General features: G+C 41.4%; 1 protein-coding gene and 1 pseudogene across 2 annotated transcripts in view; one reads left to right on the top strand and one right to left on the bottom strand.

The window, feature by feature from the left end:
* SLC25A20 (solute carrier family 25 member 20) overlaps positions 1–17911 on the top strand; it is a 28826-nt gene extending 10915 nt beyond the window's left edge. Inside the window, exons 3-9 of the mRNA XM_079155655.1 lie at positions 297–424; positions 4223–4313; positions 14069–14186; positions 15130–15202; positions 15560–15669; positions 16596–16720; positions 17130–17911. Coding sequence (XP_079011781.1) covers positions 297–424; positions 4223–4313; positions 14069–14186; positions 15130–15202; positions 15560–15669; positions 16596–16720; positions 17130–17192 — 708 coding nt within the window. The 3' untranslated portion in view covers positions 17193–17911. The remainder of the gene's footprint in view (positions 1–296; positions 425–4222; positions 4314–14068; positions 14187–15129; positions 15203–15559; positions 15670–16595; positions 16721–17129) is intronic.
* An 888-nt stretch (positions 17912–18799) lies between these two features.
* LOC306670758 (proline-rich protein 3-like) lies at positions 18800–21986 on the bottom strand (annotated as a pseudogene). The gene has a single exon. The product of its transcript is annotated as a proline-rich protein 3-like (transcript).
* Positions 21987–24242: the final 2256 nt, after the last annotated feature.

Raw genomic sequence — 24242 nt, 5'->3', positions numbered from 1 at the left:
TTTTTTTTTTTTTTTGCAGTGCTGGGGATTGAACTCAGGGCCTTAGTGCTTACGAGGCGAGCACTCTACCAACTGAGCTATCTCCCCAGCCCTAGAGGACAATTATTTCTGATACATGTGAAAGTTTTCTTCCTTTTAAAAGTTCTTATTTGGAGAAGAGAAGGAAGCCACAGGTTAGAGGACACAGCTTTTCTTTTGGAGAAGAGAATAAAGCCACAGGTTAGAGGATACAGTTTTTTCAGTAGTATAAAGGGTAGAGGTATCTGTAAACAATTTCTGCTTCTGATTCCTTACAGGGCATCACAGGTCTATACCGGGGCATGGCTGCCCCTATCATCGGGGTCACCCCTATGTTTGCCGTATGCTTCTTTGGGTTTGGTTTGGGGAAGAAACTACAACAGAAATCCCCAGAGGATGTGCTCAGGTGAGTACTCACAGGCCTAGTGCACTTGATGCTATTCTGCTTGGTGGTGTGACAGGGGTTAAAGGAAAGAACCTTGACAAATAGGCAATGACTGTCCCATGGGCTCTCAGGACTGACTCCTAGAAGTTCCACAAGAAGGGAGTACCTGTGAACCAAAAGGGAAAAGGAGGAAAAAAAGCCCTTCCCTGCCAGGTTGTCATGTCTTCTATGAGGTAATGTGGATTACTGGAGATCTTAATAAAACCAACTGCACATGCTGTTGGGAGGTCTGAATGCTAAAATATGTGGAAAAAGCCATGGGAAGCACCTGATATGGTTGTAAATACAGCAGCAAACCTTGCTTTCTGTCACCTGGTTAAGGAAGGTTCCAGCTTTTGCTTTACTTCATTTTTATAATACAATTATGATTATGATTATAAATATTGTTTTTTCTGTTAAAGTGAAATAAGTTAGTGTATTTTTTTAATGGTACTGGGAATTGAACCTAGGGGTACTCTACCACTGACTTATATCCTCAGCCATTTTTCTTTTCTTATTTTGAGATAGAATCTTGCTAAATTGCCGAGGCTAGCCTCAAATTTGCAATCTTCCTCCTTCCACTTCCTGAATTGCTGGGATTACAGGTATGCCCACCATGCCTGGTGTAAAGTGTATTACAAGAAAATCCACTAAACCATAGTGGTGGTACATGCCTGTAATCCCAGCAAATCAGGAGACTGAGGCAAGAGGATCACAAGCTCAAGGTTTACTGGAGCAATTTAGTGAGACCTCGTCTTGCTAAATAAAATTGAAAAGGGTTGGGGACGTAGCTCATTGGTATAGTGCTTGTCCAGTATGTGTGAGGTCCTGGGTTCAATACCCAGTATCACAAAAAACAAAAACAAACTTCAAGAAGTTGAATCAAGGCATAAAGATGCAGTAGAATCAGAATAATAGCTCAAAAATTTATAACCATCTAATGAAAACAGATGAGTTTCTCAGAATGCAAGGGAATTCTGAGTGGAAACTTGGGTTGACAATCTGCACTTAATCTGAGCCATGTGGGTGACAACCTATGAGAGGGCTGAAGCCAGCACAGGAACCACCAAGGCTGGATAGGGCTTGGCATCTATGAGCCCAAGGGAGGAATCCCTATGTGCCATGTGGTTGTATTCTGTCACCATTTCAGGCCATTGCAGACAGAGTGAGGGTCTAGTATGTAGGTAGTGGTTCTTGTAATAGGAAACTATTTCTGGAGTTCATGTGACCCTCTGAATGTGCCAAGCTTCTATGATTAGCCACAACGGCTACCACATGTGAGAGGTTATTTTGAAGCTTCTTGACTGTTGGTAGTCCAAGTGTCTTATGGACACATGTTCAATCTGAACACCTGGTCTTCTAGCATGTGTGTCTATTCACGTGCTACACCAGGACAATGCATATGGGCTGTGTTCCTGTACAATCACATCAGCTGTCAGAGAAATAACCTTTGCCTGAAGAAAGCTTGAAAACACCATCTGCACAATCCTGTCAGCCCTGCTGTATTCACCTTTCTCTGGTGGTGTTTGGGAATGATGCAGAAAGGAGTGTAACCGGGGCCTCAGGGTAGAAGCTTAGAAAGGTCCAGAATTCACAGGTCCCTCCCTGGAATGGGGGCAGGGATTGAGTGGCAGAATAGGCCAGGTGGTCACCGTGTTCACATGGGGCCCTGAGCACATACAGAGATCCCATCCAGAGCAAAGTCAAGTCCCTAGTCCAGGATATAAGATGTGTCCAGCCTAGGATTAGACATTCTGAAAAGAATGAAGCATTTTTTTTTTTTTTAATACTTTCAGTTGTAGTTGGACACCATACCTTTATTTTTATTTTATTTTATTTTATTTTATTTTAGTTGTAGGTGGACACAATACCTTTATTTTATTTTTATGTGGTGCTGAAGATTGAACCTAGGACCTCACGCATTCTAGGCAAGCACTCTACTGAGCCACAACCCCAGCCCCATACCTTTATTTTACTTATTGTTTTTTTTATGTGGTACTGAGGATCAAACCCAATGCCTCACACATGCTAGGGAAGCACTCTACCACTGAGCTACAACCCTAGCCTGAGCATATTGGTCTTAAAGGGGAAATTTAGTTGCTGAGAGAATTCCTCTAGGGACAACAGTATAAACTGAACTTTTGTTGTTGTTGTTGTTATTGTTGTTTTGGTTCAGGGATTGAACCCAGGGGTGTTTAACTACTGAACAATGCCTGCAGTTCTTTTTATTTTTTATTTTGAGACAGGGTCTCGCAAAGTGGTTTAGGGCCTTGCTAAGTTGCTGAGGCTGGCTTTGAGCTTGTGATCCTCCTGCCTTAGCCTCCCAAGTCATTGGGATTACAGGCATGTGCTACTGCACCTGGCTAAACTGTAACTTTGAAACTGGTTATGAATGAGAGCAAGTCTCTTGACTGTTCAATAGTCAGCCTATATGCTTGCCTGGTATGTCTGAGGTAGACATGTGAGTCCTGCCTGGAATAAGTACATGGAAAAACAGGACTGTGCAAGCTGAACCTATGCTTAGAGGGAAGAATCTATAGTGGATGTCCCCCCATTGCCATTTGATATTTGTTCCCCAGGTGTTGGGTTCCTTTTGGGTGCGACTTGCCTGAAGGCTTAGTTGTAAGAGACTTGGGGTCAGCAGGATCTTGGGTCTCAGGCCTATGTGAAGTTTTTCAGCATCACTTGCTAAGTTATGGTGACTCTGTTGAAATGCTGAATGTGACTTTGTGCCCCATTGCCTCTAGACCATAGTGGTATTGCTATTACCAAAGAGAAAAGAAGGTGTTAGAAGTGGCACAGACTGCCTTCATAATAAACATTTGGATCTTCAGGTCCTCCTTATACTCAGTGTGGTTCATTTTGTGGGAGCCGGAGTGAGAACCCATACCTCTGGCCCCTGGGGGACCATTTCTCGCACAAGGCTACAGGAGCCATCATCTAACTTAGTACTATCCCTAACTTAGTCTTAATTGCACATTCCTTGTAACTGGCCTGGCCACTGCTCAGTCTGTAGAGGTGGCCACAGCCTTGCATTCTTCCTGACTTTGAAGTGGTCCTCTTGAGTCTTGGCTTAGAGTGTTCTCAGGCTCTTGGTGGTCCAGGAGAAATGACATTGGAGGGAAACAGGTGTATACTGAGGTCCAGATTTTAGATTAGAGCCTTTTCCCCATCAACAGCCCAGAATTTTATAGATGGGGAATCCAGACTCTAACAGGTTTGGGAACTTGTCCATAGTCACTGACTATGGCAGTCCAAGAGGTGGAAACCATGTCACAATATAAAGCTTTTCCCATGGATGAGGGATTCTGACTGTATACTTCAAGTAAGTAGGCCTTGTGACCAGGCTCACATTGTTCTTGCCAATGAGATCCTTGTTTTGGTCAGTTTGACATCAGAACACTCTTGGAACTGGTCTCTATTTTTGGTCCTGGGGATTGAACTCAGGGGCACTTAACCATTGAGTCACATGTCTAGCCCTTTTTATTTTTTATTTTGAGACAGGGTCTTGCTAAGTTGCTTAGGATCTTGCTAAATTGCTGAGTCTGACTTTGAACTTGGAGTTCTCCTGCCTCGGCCTCCCAAGTCACTGAGATTATAGTCATGTGCCGCTGTGCTTGGGTAGAACTTGACTTTTATGTGAAATTAGATTTATTTGTGATTGTGCTTCTTTCCAGTACAAGTTCTTACCTTTCTTTTATAAACATCCTCTTTGATGGGATTCCTCTGTCTTTGGTGATTAATCACAAGTGCCTGATTTTGGTTTTGTTTTCAATGCAGCTATCCTCAATTATTTGCAGCTGGGATGTTATCTGGTGTGTTCACCACAGGTATTATGACCCCTGGAGAACGGATCAAGTGCTTATTACAGGTAAAGGTGTGATATGGGGGGGCGATAGCTAACTTTCTCCATGCAATTTTGTTTGCATTTTATATCCTTTTACCCTTTATAAAGACTTTAGGTAGGTGTGCAAAACAATTTCAGCGTTTCCAGGAAAATGGAAACAATTTTAGTAGAATTGAGAACCAGCACACTATAACAAACTAAAAAAATATCATACCCATGACACATCACCCCAGACCTACCCACTCTTATTAGTAGCCATTTTAGGAACTATACGAGGTGAGTCATGCTTCAGCAGAGGTAGAAGGGAGGCTGCTCCTACTTGAGATGTTGTATGTCTCTGTCAATTTTCCAAAAGCCCAGTACCTTTAATGTATACTCCATTCTATAATTTTGTAATTTCAAGCATGTTTAAATGGAATTATAAGTATGTACTTTCCTGAACTGCATTTTCAACTCAGTATAATTTTCTGGAGATTTGTTCAGATTGCTGTGTATATGAATATTTCATTCATTTTTATTGCTGAGTAATAGTTGTAGGATGGATGGACCACAATTTAGCCATTTGTCCATAGAAGGACATCTGTGTTGTTTCTAGTTTGGGACTATTTTGAAGAAAATTGGTATTACATTTATATACAGATAATTTTGTGAAAAAATAATTATTTCTCTGAGATAAATGCCTAGGAGCACAATTTCTAGGCTGCATAATAGTTTCATTCTTAGGTTCTTTTTTCTTTCTTTTTAAAAAAATTTTTTTTTAGTTGTAGAGGGACACAATATTTTATTTATTATTTTATGTGGTGCTTAGGCTCACATGTGTCAGGCAAGTGTTTCCCACTGAGCTACAACCTCAGCTCTTTCTTTTTCTTTTTTTTTTTTCTTTTTTTTGTTTTTTTTTTTTTTTTTACTATTGGGGATTGAACCCAGGGGGCTCTACCACTGAGCTATACTCCCCCATCACACACACCCCAGTCCTTTTTATTTTTAATTTTGAAACAGAGTCTCATTGAGTTACCCAGGCTGGCCTCAAACTTGCAATTCTCTTGCCTCAGCCTCCCCAGTAGCTGGAATTAAAGTTGTACACTATCACACCCTGCTGTATCCTTAGTTTCATTTCTTTTCTTACTTTCTTTCTCCCCCGTGGCCTTTTTTTTTTTTTTTTTTCCCTTTGTACTAGGGATTGAACCCAGGGCCATTTAACCACTGAACCTCATCTCCCAGTCCATTTTTAAAAACTTTAATTCAAGTTTTATTTATTTGTATGTGGTACTGAAGATTGAACCCAGTGCTTCACATATGCTAGACAAGTGCATGAACCACTGAGCCTCAATCCCAGCTCCTCCCAGCCCATTTTTTATTTTTTATTTTGAGACAGGGTCTCACTTAAGTTGCCTAGGATCGTTAAGTTGCTGAGGCCAGCTGTGAACTTGTGATTCTCCTGCCTCAGCCTCCTAAGCTGCTGGGATTACAGGTGTGTGCCACCATGTCTGACTGTATCCTTAGTTTCTAAAGAAACTACCAAACTGTTTGTCAGACTGGGTATGCCATTTTACATTTTCAGTAGCCATGTATGAGTGCTCTTGCTTCTCTGTATCCTCACCAACATTTGGTATGCTTATAGGTTTTTTTTCTTAACAGCTTTTTTTTTTTTAAAGATGTAGATGGATACAATACCTTTATTTTATTTTATGTGATGCTGAGGATGGAATCTAGTGCCTCGCATGTTGGAGGCAAGTGTTCTACCACTGAGCCACAACCCCAACCCTGGTTATAATTTTTGATTTTAGCTCTTCTAATACAGGTAGATTAATGTCTTATTTAAATTTGTATTTCCTTTTAGAATTTTATGTATTTCCCACATAAAGGGATCAAACATCTTTCCACGTCTTTATTTGCCATCTGTTTTTTTTTTTTTTAAATATTTTTAGTTGTAGATGGACACAATAACTTTATTTATTTATTTTTGTATGTGGTGCTGAGGATCCAAACCTGTGCCTCACACATGCTAGACAAGCACTCTACCACTGAGCCACACCCCAGCCCTGCCATCTTGTTTTTATCTTTGATCCATTCATGTGTTTTGTCCATTTTCTAATGGAACTCTTTTTTTTTTTTTAAACGAACTTTGAAAGTCATTTATATAGTCTAGGTACTAGTGCTTTTCCAGATATGTGGTTTGTAAATATTTTCTCCCAGTCTAAAATTTCTTTTTAACTTCTTAATAAGGTCTGTTGCAGAGCATATGTTTCTAATTTTCATGAAGTCCAGCTTAAAATTTTTATGGATCAAGCATTGTTAAGTCTAATAACTCTTTTCCTAGCTCTATATCCTGCAGATTTTTTTCCCTATGTTTTCTATAAAACTTCTGTATAATTTTATTATTTACTTTTAAATCTCTGATCCCTTTTTAAATTGATTTTTATATAATGTGTGAGAATTAGGTCAGTGTTCTTTTTTTCTGGTACTGGGGATTGAACCCAGGGTGCTTTACCACTGAGCTACATCCCCAGTCCTTTTTATTTTTAATTTTGAGACAGGGTCTGGCTAAGTTGCTTTGGGCCTTACTAAGTTCCTGAGACTGGCCTGGAACTTGTGATCATTCTGCTTCAGCCTCCTGAGTTGCTGGAATTATAGGCCTGTACCAATGCACCTGGAATCTTAAAAAAATAAATAAATAAATAAAGTTTATTGCCTTTCTTAGAGTATCTGTTCTTTTATTTATGTATTTTGCAGTACTGGAGAATGAACCCAGGGATGTGCACATGCTAGGGAAGTGCTCTACCATGAGGTATATCCCCAGCTTTTTTACTTTTACCTATAATGACCACCTATACCAGTATCATTTGTTGAAAAGACTTTTTTTTTTTTTTAATTGTGTTTGCCCCTTTGTTAATAATCAAAAGTGGCTAGGCAGGGTGGCCCACATCTGTAATTTCTAGCACTCTGGAGGCTGAAGCAGGAGGACCACAAGTTTGAGGCCAGCCTAGGCAACTTAAATTCTGTCTCAAAATGAAAAATACAAAGGGCTAAGGATATAATTCAGTGGTACAGCACCCCTGGGTTCAATCTGCCATCCTACAAAAAGGAAAAAAAAAAAAAAAAAAAAAGGAAGAAGGAAAGGAAGGGAAATATTAACTGGGCCTGGGCCTGGTGGTGTTCAGCTCTCTCAGAAGGCTGAATTAGGGGAATCCCAAGTTCAAGGCCAGATTGGGCAACTTAGCCAGACCCTATCTCAAAATTAAAAATAGAAAGGGTTGGAAATATAGTTCAGTGGTAGAGCACATTTGGTTTCAATCCCTATTACTGCTTCCAAAAATTTAATTTGTTTTTTAAAAAAGGAAGGAATGTAGTTCTGTGGCAGAGTACTCCCCTAGCATGACTCTGGGTTCAGTACCAATACTAGTTCTCTTTCTAGGTTCTTTTTTCTGTTCCATTGATCTATGTATCTATCCTCCCATCAGTATCTCACAGTCTATACTATTGTCATATAATTAGTTTTGATTTTGGATATATTGACCCCTCCTACTTCATATTCATATTCATTCTCTCTCTCTCTCTCTCTCTCTCTCTCTCTCTCTCTCTCTCTCTCTCTCTCTCTCTCTCTCTCTCTCTCTCTCTTTATTTTTGGTACTGGGGATTGAACCCAGGGGTGCTTATACCCTGAGCCACATACCCAGCCCTTTTTATTTTTTATTTTGAGACTGGGTCTCACTAAGTTGCTTAGAGATAATCACTAAGTTGCTGAGGTTGGCTTTGAACCTGAGATCCCCCTGCCCCAGCCTCCCAAGTTGCTGGGATTACAGGAATGTGCCACAGCACCTGACTCTTTTTATTTTTTATTTTCAGTCTTTGCTAAATTGTCCAAGCTGTTCTTGAAGTTGCAATCCTCTTGCTTCAGCCTCCAAATTGCAGAGATTGTAGTGTGTGCCACCTCCCTTGTGTAGAATTTATGTTGATTCTCTCTCTCTGGTTTTTTTTTTTTTTTTTTTTTTTTGGTGGTGCTGGAGATTCAATTCAGGATACTGGAGATTCATCCCTGGCCCTTTGGCCCTTTAAAAAAAAATTTTTTTTTTTTTTTTTGAGTCAGGATCTCACTAAGTTATCAAGGACAGCCTTGAACTTGGGATCCTCGTGCCTCAGCCTCCTGAGTTGCTGGACTGGCATTACAGGTGTTTGCCATCATACCAGTCTTTAATTCTTATTTAAACATACAATTTTCCAGTCAAATCATCTAGACTTGAGAATTTTGGGAAAGAATTTTTGAATTATGAATTCAATTCTATTAATCATTTTAAGGCAATTCAAATGATTTTTTTCCTATTAGGTGAATTGTAGCAGTTTACACATTTTTTTCATGTTAGTTGTCAAATTTGTGTGTTACAGTTTTTTTTTTAATTTTAGTTGTAAATGTATACAGTACCTTTATTTTGTTTTATTTATTTTAAATGTAAATAGCCTAAACATATTGCACACACACACTTTTAGTTTTTTTAATATATTTTTTTAGTTGTAGATGAACACAGTGCCTCTATTTTTTTTCTTTTTGTGTGGTGCTGAGGCTCAAACCCAGTGCCTCACAAGTGCTAGGCAAATGCTCTACCACTGAGCCACAACCGCAGCCTTGTGTGCATACAGTTTTATATAGCATTCCCTTACACTCTTTTTGATGCCTTGCAGGGACTGTGATTATATCTTTTGTTTTATTACTGGTATTAATCATTTGCAACTTCTCTCTTTTTCATTGTTAGTCTCATTAGAGGTTTGTCAACTTATTGATCTTCTCAAAGAAAGAATTGTTTGAGTATTTTGTGTATTGCTTTTGTTTTCTGTTTTATTAGTTTTGCTCTTTTCTTTCTCTTGATTGTTTGGGATTCATTTGATTTTCTAGGTTTTTGTTTATGTTTTTGTTTTTGGTTATAATGGAGATTGAACCTAGGACCTTGAGCATGCTAAGCAAGTGCTTTACCATGAACTATATACGCAATGACCCCTTTCTTTTAAATTTTTATTTTGAGCCAGGATCTTGCTAAATTGCTTGGGCTGGCCTTAAACTTGCAACTCTCCTGCCTAAGCCTTTGAGTAGCTGGGATATAGGCATGTGCCATTACGCCTGACTCCTTTTTCTAGGTTTTTGAGATAACACCTTAGATTATTGATTTGAACCTTTTCCAGTTTTCTGATGTCAGTTATATATATTTACCTCTCAGTATTGCTTTAGCTATGTCCCCCAAATCTTAATATATTGATTTATATTTTCACTTTGAGTTAGTTCAATGAGGATTTTTGTTTTTTGGTAATGGGGATTGAGCCCAGGGGTGATACCACTGAACTATATCACCACTGAACTATATCACCAGCCCTTTTTATTTTTTATTAGGAAAAAGTGTCTCATTCAATTGCTTAGAGCTTCACTAAGTTTCTGATGCTGGTTTGAACTTGCAGTCCTCGGGCCTCAGTCTCCTGAGGTGCTGGGATCACAAGTGTGTGCCACCATGCCCAGCACAATTTTTTAAAAAATTTCCTTTGACATTTTCTTTTTGAACTGTGGATTATTTAGAAGACTGTAATTTAGCATCCAAGTGTTTAATGGTTATTGATTTCAAGCTTAAGAACACATTTATAATTTAAATTCTTTAAAATTTGTTGAGGTTTATTTTATGACCCTGGATAGTATGTTCCATGGGCTCTTGAAAAAAAATGTATATTTCGTTATCTTTTGGTAGAGTGCTTTATAAATGATGATTAGTTCCTGTTGCTTGATAGTGTTATTGACCTCTTCTCTCTTGCCAATTTTCTGCCTAGTTGTTCTACCAGTTGTTAATAGAGGAATTTAAAATTTCCAGCTCTAATTGTGGAGGCTTTGTTTCTTTCAGTTTGATAAGTTTTGCTTCACATAGTTTGCAGTTTTTTTTGTGTGTGTGTGGTTGTTGTTGTTTATATGCATTTTTGGATTGCTATGTGTTCTTAGCAGATTAATTTTTTATCATTATATAATGTCCCTCTTATTATCATTATATAATGTATCATATTTTGATTACCATGTTATTTACTCCCTGATGTTTGAAGTTTACTTGTTTTCTTTTGTAAATGTTCTTAGGTTTCGTTCATTTGAGAATGATTGATTTTCTATTGATTTCTTATGTGAAGGATATTTCACTGGATAAAGGATTCTGGGTTGACAATTCTTTTTTTTTTAACACTTGAAAAATACTGTGCCATTTCCTATCCCCGCCCCCCCCCCCTCCAATATTGGGGATTGAACCCAGGTATTCTTTATCACTGAACTATATTCCATTCACTTTTTTTTGAGAAAGAAGCTCACTAATTTGCTGAGGCTGGCCTCAACTTTACAATCCTCTTGCCTTAGCCTTCTGAGTCATGGAGATTCTAGGCCTATGCCACCATGCTGGCCACTTCCTTCTTATCTCCCTTTCTTCTGTCATTCAGATGGCTTTTTTCCTATAGGAAAGGTGATTTTTATTCACTGCAGTCCAGCTATTTTTAAGTAGCTTTGTCTTCAGTTTTTAGAAGTTGTGATGTGTCTTGACATAGATTTCTTTATGTTTGTTTGTTGTTCACTGAACTTCTTAAACTTGTAAGTTTATGTTTTGACACGTTTGGGAAGTTTTCAGCAACTATTTCAGTTCCACCCTCTTTTTAGTCTCACCCTGTTTTGTCCTCGTCTTCTGAAACTCTGAAGACAGAAATGTTAGATTTTGTATTATAACTTCAAAGTTCCTTGAGGTTTAGTTCATTTCATTTCATTCTGTTTTCTTTCTGTTGGTTTAGATTGCCTAATTTCACATTGTTCTCTCTTCTAATTCACCAATTTCCCCTGCACTTTTTTTTATACTCTGTTGAGTGAGCTATTCACAATGCTTTTTATTTCAGTTGTATTTTTAAGTTTTAAAAGTTCCATTTGTTTTTTTTTCTTAAATCTTCTATTCCTCTTCTGAAACGTATCTATTTCTTGGCATGGCTTTCTATTTTTCATGTTTCAGTCATGTTCATAATTGAATTTTAAAGGTTCTTTTATGATGAGTGCCTTAAAATCGTTGTCAGACAATTCTAATAATTTTGATATCTTAGTTACCATCTGTTGCTTGTCTTTTTTGGTTGGGTGTAAGATTTTCTGACTTTGAATATGACAAGTGATTTTTCTTTTCTTTTTGTTTGCAGTACTGGGGATTGAACCCAGGGGTGTTCTAGCACAGAGCTACATACGCAGTCCTTTTATTTTTTATATTGAGATAGAGTCTCACTAAGTTGCCTAGGCTGGCCTTAAACTAGTGATCCTCCTGCCTCAGCCTTCCGAGTAATTGGGATTACAGGTGTATGCCACTGCACCTGGCTGAGAAGTGATTTTTCTATTAAAAGTTGAGTATTTATGTATTATGTAGAAAGTCAAGGAACTTTTCTGTTTTAGCCGACTTTCTCTGACAGTACTCCAGCAGAGAAGGGAGGGATGAGGCCTCATAACTGTTAGGTGGAGGCAGAAGCCTAGGCTTCCCATTTACCTTGGATTCTGTTGATACCTAAGGGTGGGGCACTGTTTTTTCTTTTTTTTATTGCTGGGTGAGTGTGGGAATTCCAACATCTCTACGGATACCATGGGGCAGGAAAGTGATGGTTATCAGCTGTCAGGGATGAAAGTCCCTGTTCTCTACTTTGCCTTTGCTGACTCCACCCAGTAGCATGTTGCATGCTTCATTACAACCTCATGAGGATGGAAGTCTAGGCTTCCCGCTTGTTTTTTGTTGATGTATGCAGAGGAGGTCGCAGGTTTTTCTATGGTGTTTGGCTGGAGTAGAGAGGTTGCTGTCTAAAAAATTTCTGTCTTTTTAGACAGTTCCTTTCTTGGCCCTTTGTGGAGAAGATCTTTGCAGCTTTGTTGTGTCTTTTTTTTTTTTTTTTTTTTTCCCTCAGTCTGTGCCTGTTTCTAGATTCCCAGTTCTTTCAGCTTCAAGTCTGAGTTAGAAGAGGCAAAAAGAAATTCACCACATTATTCCTGAAGTCTCAATGTCCCTAGTAACTGGTCTTATATCTTTTCTCCAAACTTTCAGAGTCTTTAATGTTTGTTTAAAAATTAGCATCCATAGTTATCTTGTTGAATTTAGCAGGAAGAACAGGGAAAAGTACATCTATTTCATCTTTTCAGAAGCAAAAGTCTGGATATTGATTTTGTCCTAAGGAATGTTTGTGTTTAATAGCTTTGTCCATCATCTTTTTCTCCTATGACTTTTTCCATTTCATTTATGCCCAAAGTCCTTTTCTACTTTTAGATCAGACATTGACCTATCTGTACTCTTCTTTTGCATTCCCTGCTCTGCTGAGCTACTTCTTTGTCTCTTCCTTCTTCTCAAACCCCTGCCCTCTAGTGGATGACCTGGTATTTTAGTTGTTTATTTATTTATTTATTTATTTGCTGCTGTGACCAAAAGACCTGATAAGAACAACATGGAGGAGGAAAAGTTTATTTGGGACTTCCCAATATGTGGCACAACATGGTGGAAGGGTATGGCAGAGGAAAGCAGCTCAGGCAAAGGCACCAGGAAGCAGAGAGCGTTCCATTTACCAGGGGCAAAATATAAACCCTGAAGGCACGCCTTCAGTGACCTACTCTACCTCCTCAAGCCACCTTACCTGCCTATAGTTACTACCCAGTTAATCCCTGTCAGTGGATTAATCCAATGATTAGGTTAATGTTCTCATAACCCAGTCATTTCACGTCTAAAAAATTCTTGCATTGTTTAACAAATGAGCTTTTGGGGATACCTCATATCTAAACCATAACACTTGGTTTCTGCTTAACGGACGAATCTGAAACCATCAGGAGAGAACTTCATCAGATGGCTTCTATCACCATCACCTGCCTATGTGATGGTGTATCTGTACATGACCTGCTTATTTCTACCAAGGATGATCTTTGCTTCTATTAGACCGCTGGCTCTCTGTGTGTGTACTAGATCTCATCCCTTCTTTCCCAGCCACAGACATTGCTTTAATATTTCCTCTTTCTTTCTCCTTCAGTATCAACTTTTCACTCTCCACTGGGTTATTCTCATCAATAAGAAAAACATAAACATACTTTTTTTTTTTTTTTAGTACCAGGGATTGAACCCAGGGGTACTCACTGAGCCACATCCCCAGCCCTTTTTATATTTTATTTGGAGACAGGGTCTTACTAAGTTGCTTAGAGCTTCACTGAGTTGCTGAGGCTGACTTTGAACCTGCAGTCCTCCTGCCTTAGCCTCCTGAGCTGCTGGGATTACAGGCATGCGCTACCATGCCAGGCCACGCTTATGTTTTTCTTGTTTTTTTGTGTGGTGCTGGGGATTGAACCCAGGGCCTTGTGAATGCAAGGCAAATACTCTACCAACTGAGCTATATCCCCATCCAACTTATTTTTTTTTTTAATCTTTTTCTTTTTGTGGTGCTGGGGATCAAACTTAGGGCTTCATTCATGCTAAGTAAATGCTCTACCCAACCCTGTCTTAGGTTCTCACCAAGTTTCTGAGGTTCTTGCTAAATTGCTGAGGCTGATCTTGAACTTTCAGTCCTTCTGCCTCAGCTTCCTGAGTTGTTGGGATTACAGGTATGTGCTACCATGCTCAGCTCAGCCCTTTTTATTTTTTTGAGACAGGGTTTCTTACTGACCTGTTATCCTACTGTCTCAGCTCTCGAATAGCTGGTGTTACAGGTATACTCCACCACACTCAGCCGGATCTGTTGACTTTGATGTTGCTGTTTCTGACCTGATGACCTTCTCTCCCTCCCAGATTCAGGCTTCTTCAGGGGAAACCAAATACACTGGTACCTTGGACTGTGCAAAGAAGCTATACCAGGAGTTTGGGATCCGAGGCATCTACAAAGGGACTGTGCTTACCCTCATGCGAGGTAAACTTTGAGGCCCTCATCTGAGATCACGTGGGGAGGTCACCAGAGGAGGGTATACCACAAAAGGTCCTGAGAGGATTGCCAAATTAGTGTTGGCATATGCCACAGCTCTGCCAAGATAATCAGTGTTTGACCTGGTTTTAGGCAGTCTTACCCTATCTTGTATGGTCATAGATAAGAATGGAAGGACCTTCCATTCTTCCTATGTGTCTTCAGGAGTAGAAATCATGACAGTGGTAGTTGGGAGGGATGAGCTAGTAGATCAAAATCCTGGCTGAAGAGATGAGTGACAAGAGAGAGTGACTTGGCAATCTCCTGGGGTATGTGTGTTTGTGTGTGTGTGTGTGTGTGTGTTTTCAGTGCTGGTGATGGAACCCAAGGCCTCATGCATGCTAGTGCTCTATTGGGCTAAATCCACCAGCCTTCTCCAAACCGCCAGACTGGTTTTGAGACAGATTTTTGTGGAATTAGGAGAGATAGAGATAATCCTACTGTTATTCTGAAATGGTAGCTTGAAGGAAGGCCAGATGTATTAGCTGTGGTTATTACTTCTTAGAGTGGGCATGTCAGTGGTGACTGGATGGAACTTTATTATTACTTTTCATTCTTATTTTTAATACTTTTTTATCACACATTTTTTCACAGTACCTTTATTTTATTTATTTTTATGTGGTACTGAGGATTGAACCCAGTGCCTCACACATGCTTGGCAAGCGTGCTACCACTGAGCCACAAACCCAGCCCTGAAATGTATATTTATACTCACTTGCAGCAGTGCTTGGGCCAGAGCAACATCTGATAACTGCAAAGTGATTAACAAATAGGATGAGGAACTTCTCAGGAATTCTTCGATGGTCCAACATCAAGCTTGCCTCTTCTAAGTACAAGTAGTTTGTGGGGATTTTATAGATAGACTAATTCACCTCTTTTTTGCTACTAACAGATGTTCCAGCCAGTGGAATGTATTTCATGACATATGAGTGGCTGAAAAACATTTTCACTCCAGAGGGAAAGAGGTGAGAACATTAGATCTTAGAAGCCACTTTCTCCATTCATGGATGGGTTGTCCTCTCCTGTGGGTAGTCTGAAGGCAGAAGTGACACTTATTTCTTCCTCCATGTACCCTTTCCTCTCATGTGTGCTGAGGTCCAGTTAACACCTCTTACTCTGTGCCTTACCCAGTGGAACAAGTATTTGAAATAGGCTGCTTCCAAGAAGTAGATGCTATCATGTCTGGGGAGTCTTGCCCTTGGACCTTCTCTCTTCAGCCAGTTTCTCCCTTTCAGTAACTTCCTTGTCTGCAACAGGGGGGATGGTCTGAACACCACTTTCACAGTCTTTGTCTGACTGGGACTGTGGTGGTTGTTCTGCAGTGTCAGTGAACTCAGTGCACCTCGGATCCTGGTGGCTGGGGGCATTGCAGGGATCTTCAACTGGGCTGTGGCAATCCCCCCAGATGTGCTCAAGTCCCGCTTCCAGACTGGTGAGTGGGGTGGTTGTGGATGGTTAGCACTGGCTATCCCTGGGGTGCAAAATTCTTAAGACCCTGGGATACTTTTCCTCTCCATGGAAGCACCCAGCATCTGTCTGACTAACTTTTTACCTCATGATCATTTATGTTCCAAGAACCTTAAATTCATTTTCACGTCAGCCTAAACAAATAAAGGACATAAGAAGTCAAATCCAGGCTTAGTGTGGCAGCTACACTTGGGAGGCTAAGGCAAGATTGCAAGTTTTAGGACAGCATGGGCAATTTAGTGAGACCCTGCTTCAAAATAAAAAATAAAAAGTTGGGGATACGGCTCAGTGGCAGAGCCCCCTTGGATGCAATCCCCAGTACTGGAAAAAATGAAGAAATCAAATTCATTTTCCCTCCCCCTGCATGACCAGAAAGCTTGTTTTTCTCCTTTCTTTATTTTTTCTTTTCTCCTCCATTCTTCCTCTTCTCTCTCTCTCTCTCTCTCTCTCTCTCTCTCTCTCTCTCTCCCTCTCCCTCTCCCTCTCCCTCTCTCTCCCTCTCCCTCTTCCTCTCTCTCTCCCTCTCTCTCCCTCCCTTGTCCCTCCCTACTTCCCTCTCCCTCCCTCCCTCTTTTTAGTGCTGGAGCCTTGTGCATGCTAGGCAAATGCCTAGCATGACTAGGTACATTACTAGAACCCACTGAGTTTACCCCTATTCCTGTTTCATTCTTTACCCCTCTTTCCTACTCCCTTGGTACCGGTACTTGTATACTTGCCCTAAGGTGAACTGTGTTGTTTGTGGACTAGTTCTAGATGAACTGCAAGGTGTTCTTTACTTGATTCTGACCCTGACCCTACAGGAAGACTTAACTATTAGATTGTTCCCATGTGGGTTGCCAGAGTCAGGTCAGGAAGTTCTTGAAGCCTTAAAAATTGGGTTCTACCCCACAGCACCTCCAGGAAAATATCCTAATGGTTTCAGAGATGTGCTGAGAGAGCTGATCCGGGATGAAGGAATCACATCCTTGTACAAAGGGTTCAATGCAGTGATGATCCGAGCCTTCCCAGCCAATGCAGTGAGTAACTGTCAGGAGTTGTAATTTTCCTTCTGGACTCAGAGCAAGGTACAGGTGGGCTGCTTTTGCTTGCTCCTGGGATTGCACTAGATACTCAGTTTCCCCACTAGTCTACCCTCAGCCACGGTCTCCAGTCTCCTTTATCTGCTTACTTCCTAAAGCTGTCAGAAGGATTGACTTTAAAGTTCTCTGAGGTAAAGGGGCTTTTATATCATGACCTGATCATCAGAAGTGGGCAATTGTAGGACCTGTTTTCTTCTCCTTTTAGGAATTCGAGTATAGCTTGCTTCCTTGGGATGGAAGTGGGGTTAGGGGAGGGGTTCTGGTCCTAACAGGCCAACCAAGCATGGTGCTATGGGTGTATCTATGAATAGTCATACTCTTGTTTTTTTCTTTCTCCCCTTCTTAGGCTTGTTTCCTTGGCTTTGAAGTTGCCATGAAGTTTCTTAATTGGGTTGCCCCCAACTTGTGAGGCTGAAGGCTGTTCAAGACTTCTGGATGCTAGAAAGTGTCCAGTGGGCAGGACTAGGTAGTCCTGAAGGGTGAGGGGAGGGGGATGGTGGGATCAGAGCTCTGCTTGGAGTTGGTGAAACTGTTACCTTAATGATATCCTCTACCTTGTATAACTTGGAGTGCCATTTTGAAACTTGAATTCACCCTTGTCAATTTAGGGGATCTCAAGAGAATATGGAGATAAGTAGCTTCTAAAACAGTTACCACCTGTGGCCAGAGTGCTACATTGGGGTTGACTGCTAGCCCTACTATACCCAAAATACTCCTTGATAAAGAGGTAATCTCCATCTATCAGTGGCAGCACTATGCATATTTTCAACCAGCTGATTAGCTGATTGATCTTTAGTCCCTAGCCAGGGATACCTAATTGACATCCAGGATCCATCTAATCCTGGGCTGCACATAAGGATGTGGGCTTTACATCTGTAAAAGTGTACTGGGTGGATATACCTAGGAACAGATAGCCTGTTAACCACTGAATTTTTATTTTTATTTATTTTTTTAGCATAAGCAAATAGACAAAAATAAAGTTAGCATGGCCTAATTTCCCAGAGGAGAGAATTTTCCCTCCTACCCAATGAAGACAGTCCCAAATTACTGGATAAGTGTGAAAACAACTTTTGTCTCATGAAAGCACCCAATTTTACAGGAAACAATAAATATTGTTTCTAATTTTTGCATTGTGTGTTATTTTTTCTTGTGATTCTGTGACATTTCAGCTGGCAACCTATGTCCGTGATGGAGGCCATTAGGGATTCAGTATCATTCCCTGGGAGACTTAGGAGGAGAAAGAGGAAGTTTTGGTTTGCCCAGACTTTTCTGGCTGCCCTAGGTACTCAAGAAAGGGTGGGGAGAACAGGGTGACTTGATTAGTAACTTCTTACAGCCCTCACTGCTAGCCTGGGATGCAGGCCCCCATAGGCCTAGCCTGCAATCCATCCCTTCATTCATTCCTTTCTCAGCCCTGAGCCACATGGGTAATCTGGGATGGAAAATCAATTGTTCTAAAAGGGCAAAAAACCCCATCAACTCAGCATGCTGAGATAGGATTGCAAGTTCAAGACTAACTGAGATCCTGTCTCAAAAATTTAAAAAAGACTGGGGATATGGCTCACTGGTAAAGAATCCCTGGGTTCAATCCCCAGTAAAAATAAAAGAACAACACACACACACCCTAAAAACAAAAAAACCTTAAAAAGCATAAGCAATCCTGGATTTTCATGTGGGCTTGGGTTGCTGTGTGATCTAGTGTAGCCAGACTGGCTTTGCTAATCAGGTAGATGATGATATGCAAGTATGTCTAGAAAAGACTAGAGGAAATTAGAGTGGAGTCAGGAGCTAGGCTGTCCTTGTCTAGTGGAGACAACTTGCTGAAGCTATTAGAGTTGGGTTTTTTGGTATTGTCTTGTCTTTTTTTTTTTTTTTGGTCATTGGGTGCTTTACTACTGAGTTACCTCACCAGTCCTTTTAATTTTTTTTTTTTTTTTTTTTTTTGAGGCCGGGTCTCAGTAAATTACTAAAGCTGGCCTCAAACTTGTGATCCTCCTGCCTCAGGATCTACTGGGATTTTTGGTGTGAACCACTGTTTCCAGCTTCTGGCATTTTCCTATCTGGCATTTATAGTTCCACTGGCACTTCCTGCCTCATTGTAGATGCATAGAGATCCTTGGATTTTGGTGTTAGAACTATCTCTCTGTATGAATGAAAGGAGAAGAGACCCACCTCTATCTGGAAATTAGGGGTATGGCCATCCTGGTAGGAAGATAAAGATTTGGGAACTTAAGGAAGGAGGCTTTATTTCTGGGAAGATACTTTCTAGATGACCAGATAGGAATTAAGATCGAGTAGAAAATACAATTTTTTAAACATGAAAATTGTGAGCCGTCTGCTTGGGAAGGTTAATTCAGAGTAAAGCCTGCCTCCTCACATACTGGATCTTTAATATCTCATATTCTCTCCTTTATTTTTTGGTCCTGGGGACCGAACCCAGGGGTACTTTACTACTTAGCAACATCCCTAGTCCTTTTAAATTTCTTTTTATTTTTTATTCAATTAAAATTTGTTTTGTTTTGAAACTGTGTCTTGCTAAGTTACTGAGGCAGTCTTTGACCTTGTGATCCTCCTGCCACAGTCTCTTGAGTCACTGGGATTACAGGCATGCACCACTGTGCCTGGCTCAAAAGCTCTTTGTTGTTGTCTTCTTTCTTTCTTTATTTTTTATTTATTTATTTTTGGTACCAAGGATTGAACTCAGGGGAACTTGGCCACTGAGCCATCCCCAGCCCTATTTTGTATTTTATTTAGAGACAGGGTCTCACTGAGTTGCTTAGTGCCTTGCTTTTACTGAGGCTGGCCTTGAAATTGTGATCCTTCTGCCTCAGCTTCCCAAGCTGCTGTGCTGGGATTATAGGCATATGCCACCTATACCTGACTTTTTTTTTTTTAAGGAAAATGCTGGTTTCCACTGTGTTTATTACTAATATAAAGAAATGTTAAAAAGAAAAAAATTCATTCTCAATTCTCCAGTGACTCTCATCCCTCCCTCTTGCCCACACAACTCCTGACCCATTTCCCCAGGGCCAGCTCAAAACCAAAACTGTTCACTGCCGTTTTCACAGAAAACAACCAGTGCCAGGGATGTGAGGGAAGAGTGTCAGAAGAGAGCAACAGTACTGTCCAGGTTTCACTCAAAGGTAGGCCAGGTGGAATTTCACAGAATTCAAATGAAAGTACTGGTGGTCTCACAATGACATAGTCTAACTAAAATGGGCTGAAAAGGAGCTGGGTAGGGAGGCCCATCTGAGACTTCACAAGACATCACTGGCCTGTGTCAGACCCAGAATAACTAATGCCAGAAGAAACAGGGAGGCAGTCTTGTGGAATTTCACAATTCTCCCAAGTTGGGAGGTGGGGAAAGTCTATAGAGGGCAGCAAGAGGCTCATTCATTTTGGCAGGAAAACTTATTCTAGTGTTGGGAAATCACAAAAATGCCATGGACACTGAGAAAGGCTACAAGGGGATGCACAGTTTAACAAAGCACAGTGATCACAGACCATAGCGGTGGGGATCACGCTACTGACAGAAAAACTACAAAATCCAAAAGCAGGGACAGTTGCCTTTCAGGGACCAACTCTGTACCAGTCACCCAAACCTGACCCCAGGTCAGAAAACCTGGTGAGTTTCCCAAGCAGCTGAAAACATTGGGATGTCACATAAAAAGGACTTTAGAAAAAGCAGCTAAAACGGGTAGGAAACTCCAGGGCTCTCATGAATTGAAGGCAATACTGGGGACAGGTGGACATATATACAAGAAACAGCACCAAAGAGGTTTCCTGTTCAGCAGTTATTTGGTGAAAGGGAAGAAGATCCAGAGGCAGTTGAAGGGAGCAAGAAGGGGTCCTGAAGGCAAGTCTCTGGAGGCTGGATTAGAAGACAGAGTGCACTACGCACCAGTGATGAAACACAACTCTGGACCCCAAACCAGGGAGGTAATGGATGGGGGTGGATGTGTCATTGATCGAGGGTGTTGTGTGGAAGAACCTCACAGTAGCCATCACAGGGACAGAGGGAAATAAATGGCCACGAGGCCATAGAGGGCTCCTTCCAGCCTGGAGGGAAGGCACAGTCTCACAGAGGAGGTCCATTGACACCTGGGTGGTATCTACAGTGGCCCTTTTTGGAAAAGTGTCAACAAACAGGGTGGTCGGATTTGTCTTCCATAACCTGGGGCCTTCCTTAGGTGGGCAGGTATTCTTGATAAGAGACCAGCTTTTGAGCCTTCGAGGGTTTCTCTGCTCTTTGTGAAAGCTTTCCCTGGAGGGACCCCATGGCCTGGCCCCGGAAAAGGGGGTTTAGCATTGACCACCCATCAACCACGACCATATGGGCCAGACCTGGGGCCGAGGCCTTCCTGGATTGGGCCTGCCCAATCAGCAGTGGTGGAATCATCAGTCCCCTTGATCCTGGAGGACCTCTGTGAAGAGCTGACTTGGAGTCACCAGGCTTCCCATTGGCCACGGGGCAAGGGCCCAGAAGGCTGGGTGGTCTGATGGGACTCTCATCTTCCTCATCTCCAGTCTTTTCCCGCTCAGGCAGTGGTGGCTGCTGTGGTGGCTGCAGCTGCTGCTGATTCTGCTTCTTTTGTTTCGGCATCATGGCTGCAGCAATGGCTGCAGTGGGATTTGGAGGGCAGTGAGGAAGGGCCTGGCTTTTTTTCATAGATATTTTTTTTTAGTTGTCGATGGACCTTTATTTTATTTATTTATATGTGGTGCTGAGAATCAAACCCAGTGCTTCCCACATGCTAGGCAAGCATTCTACCAATGAGCTACAACTCCAGCCCCTCCAAAGCTCTTCTTGAGATCATCTATCACCTAGTCCTTGAGACTGTCCTGAAACTGTGTGTTTGCCTAAAAACTCCAATTAGTATATATGCATTCCAGCCAAATGTCAGCCATTCCCATGGTTTAGGATTATTTTTACAGTTTGTGCTTTGGATAATTTGCCTTCTAAAGCACCTGTTTCTTTTGTTTATTTTTGCAGTGCTGGGGATCAATCCAGGGCTTCATGCATGCTGAGCAAGTACTCTACCACTGATCTACATCCCCAAATCCCTCCCATTTTAAAATGGAGTGTTTCTGGTTTTTGTTTGTTTGTTTGACATCAGGGACTAATCCCAGGGGCACTTAACCACTGAGTCACATCTTCAACCTGTTTTTGTATTTTATTTAGAGACAGGTCTCACTGAATTGCTTAGGGCCTCACTAAGTTGCTGAGGCTAGCTATGAACTCACAATCCTCCTGCCATAGCCTTCTGAACATCTGGGATTACAGGCATGCACTTTTTTTTTTTTTTTTTTTTTTTTTTTTTTTTTTTTTTTGTGTTCAATAGATGTTAAATCAAATGGGGAAGCCCTTGAAGGTATATTTGTGAAGGGAACAGAGCAGATGGTGAGTAACTCCCTCCCGGCTGGGGCTTCCTTTTATGATGCACTTTGAAATGCCACCTGTTCCTGATGTATCTCTTCCCTCCTGACAGGGGTAAGTAGGGTGGGGGCAGGGTAGGGAATTGGGTCCCTCCCCAATTTCTCTGACTGTCATAGTCAGTGCTGGAGATTGAGTTCAACAAGATTGCTTTACTACTGATCTACATCATCCCCAGTTCTTTAAAAAAAAAACATTTTTTTTTTTTTTTTTTTGTACCAGGTCTTGAACTCAGGGTGCTTAACACTGAGCCACATCCCAGCCCTTTTTATTTATTTTTAAACATTTTATTTTAGTTGTAGGTGAACACAATACCTTTATTTTATTTTTATGGGTGCTGAGGATCAAACCCAGGGCCTCACACATGCTAGGCAAGGACTCTACCACTGAGCAAAACTCCAGTCCTTAGTTTTTATTTTGAGACAAGGTCTCTCTAAGTTGCTTAAGGTCTCAGTAAGTTGCTGAGGCTGGCCTTGAACTTGCAATTCTGCTGCCTCAGACTCCCAAGTTGCTGGAATTACAGGTGTGCACCACCAAGTTCAGCTCCCATTATTTCATTTCTTTTTCATCATGTAACTCAAAGTTTAATGAATAGAGATTTTTTTACCCTCACTTTCAGATGTGGAAGCCAAAGTTCAGACTGGATAAAGTGATTTGTAAAGGTCACTGACAAGTTGATAATAGAATGGAGAGAGGGTGTCTCGGTGTCCTGAAGAAAGACTTGTGATGCTATCAGAAGCTGTCTTGGGGCTACTTGACCCAGGCTCCAGGAGGCCTGTCTGTATTGCTGGGTCAAAGCCCAGGTACCTATCCTGTGAATCAGGTCAAGGGTGGCATACACGAGAAGGCCCTAAGGCTAGGTGCTGCCTGAGGGCTCCCTTTCTGCTTTTTCTGTTGTGGTAAATATGCAAGCAAGATTCCCTATCTAGGTTTCCCCTTGTTTCCCAGCTTCTTCCCTGGTCCTGAGAAAAAGACCATGGTTTCACTATAGAGCCTGACACTTTCTTGGGACACAGTGTCCTGGGGAAGGGGTTGACTGACAGGTACAGAAACAGGAGGCCTGGGAATTAACTGCTCCCTGGAGCATGAATGTTTGTTAAAACAGATCAGACCAAAGGCAGTGGCCTCATGAGGGAGGCATTTTGGAGAGTGAAAGGCAACTTGAGTGAAGGCAGAATAGCCCACTTCCCTAATCCCCTCTGCCAACTACAAGCTCATGAAGATTTCTTTTTCTTTTCTTTTTCTTTTTTTATTATTTCATTTTTTGTACTGGGGATTGAACCCAGGGTGCTTTACCCCTGAGGTAAGTTCCAGCTCTTTTTATTTTTTGAGACAGGGTCTCACTAAGTCACTTAGGACCTTGCTAAGTTGCTGAGTTTGGCCTTGAACTTGGAATCTTCCTGCCTCGGCTGAGTCTTGTGCTACCACGCCCAGCTCATGAACACTTCAAAAGTGAAACAGGTGGTGGTGGTAGGTACTACTGAACTGTGAGGACTGGATCAGCAAGGGGCTGCCCTGCAGAAATGGTCAGGTAACTAGCAGGTTCGAGGAAACAGGTGGGAGACTGGAGTGGCTTAGAGAAGTGAGCCTTACTGTAGGTCAGGTAAGAAGGAGTTGTTCCTGCTGTGGCTGAGTTCCCCCAGTAGGCAGAGGGGATAAGGTATGCAAGCCTGGGGTCTGGGCCAAGAGCAGAGCTTTGGAGTTTGAGCTTCTCTCTTCTTCCTGGACAGAGGTGCAGTAGGTGTGAGGGAGAGACTTTTTAAATAATAAACCTATTAAGAGCTCATAAAGATGGGCTGGGGAGATAGCTCAGTTGGTAGAGTGCTTGCCTTGCAAGCACAAGGCCCTGGGTTTGATCCCCAGCACCACAAAAAAGGGGGGAAAAAAAGTTCATAAAGAGACGGGATGTGGCTCAGTTGTAGAGTGCTTGTGAGCATGCATGAGGCCCTGGGTTCAATCCCCAATACCACAAAGGAAAAAAAAAAAAAAATCATGAAGTTCACTGTTCCACTGGGAAATAGAAGT

Source organism: Sciurus vulgaris, assembly GCF_902686455.1.
Source record: "Sciurus vulgaris genome assembly, chromosome: 10".
NCBI lineage: Eukaryota > Metazoa > Chordata > Mammalia > Rodentia > Sciuridae > Sciurus > Sciurus vulgaris.
Note: the sequence above shows the minus strand (reverse complement) of the source record. Positions and strands in the feature narration are given on the sequence as shown.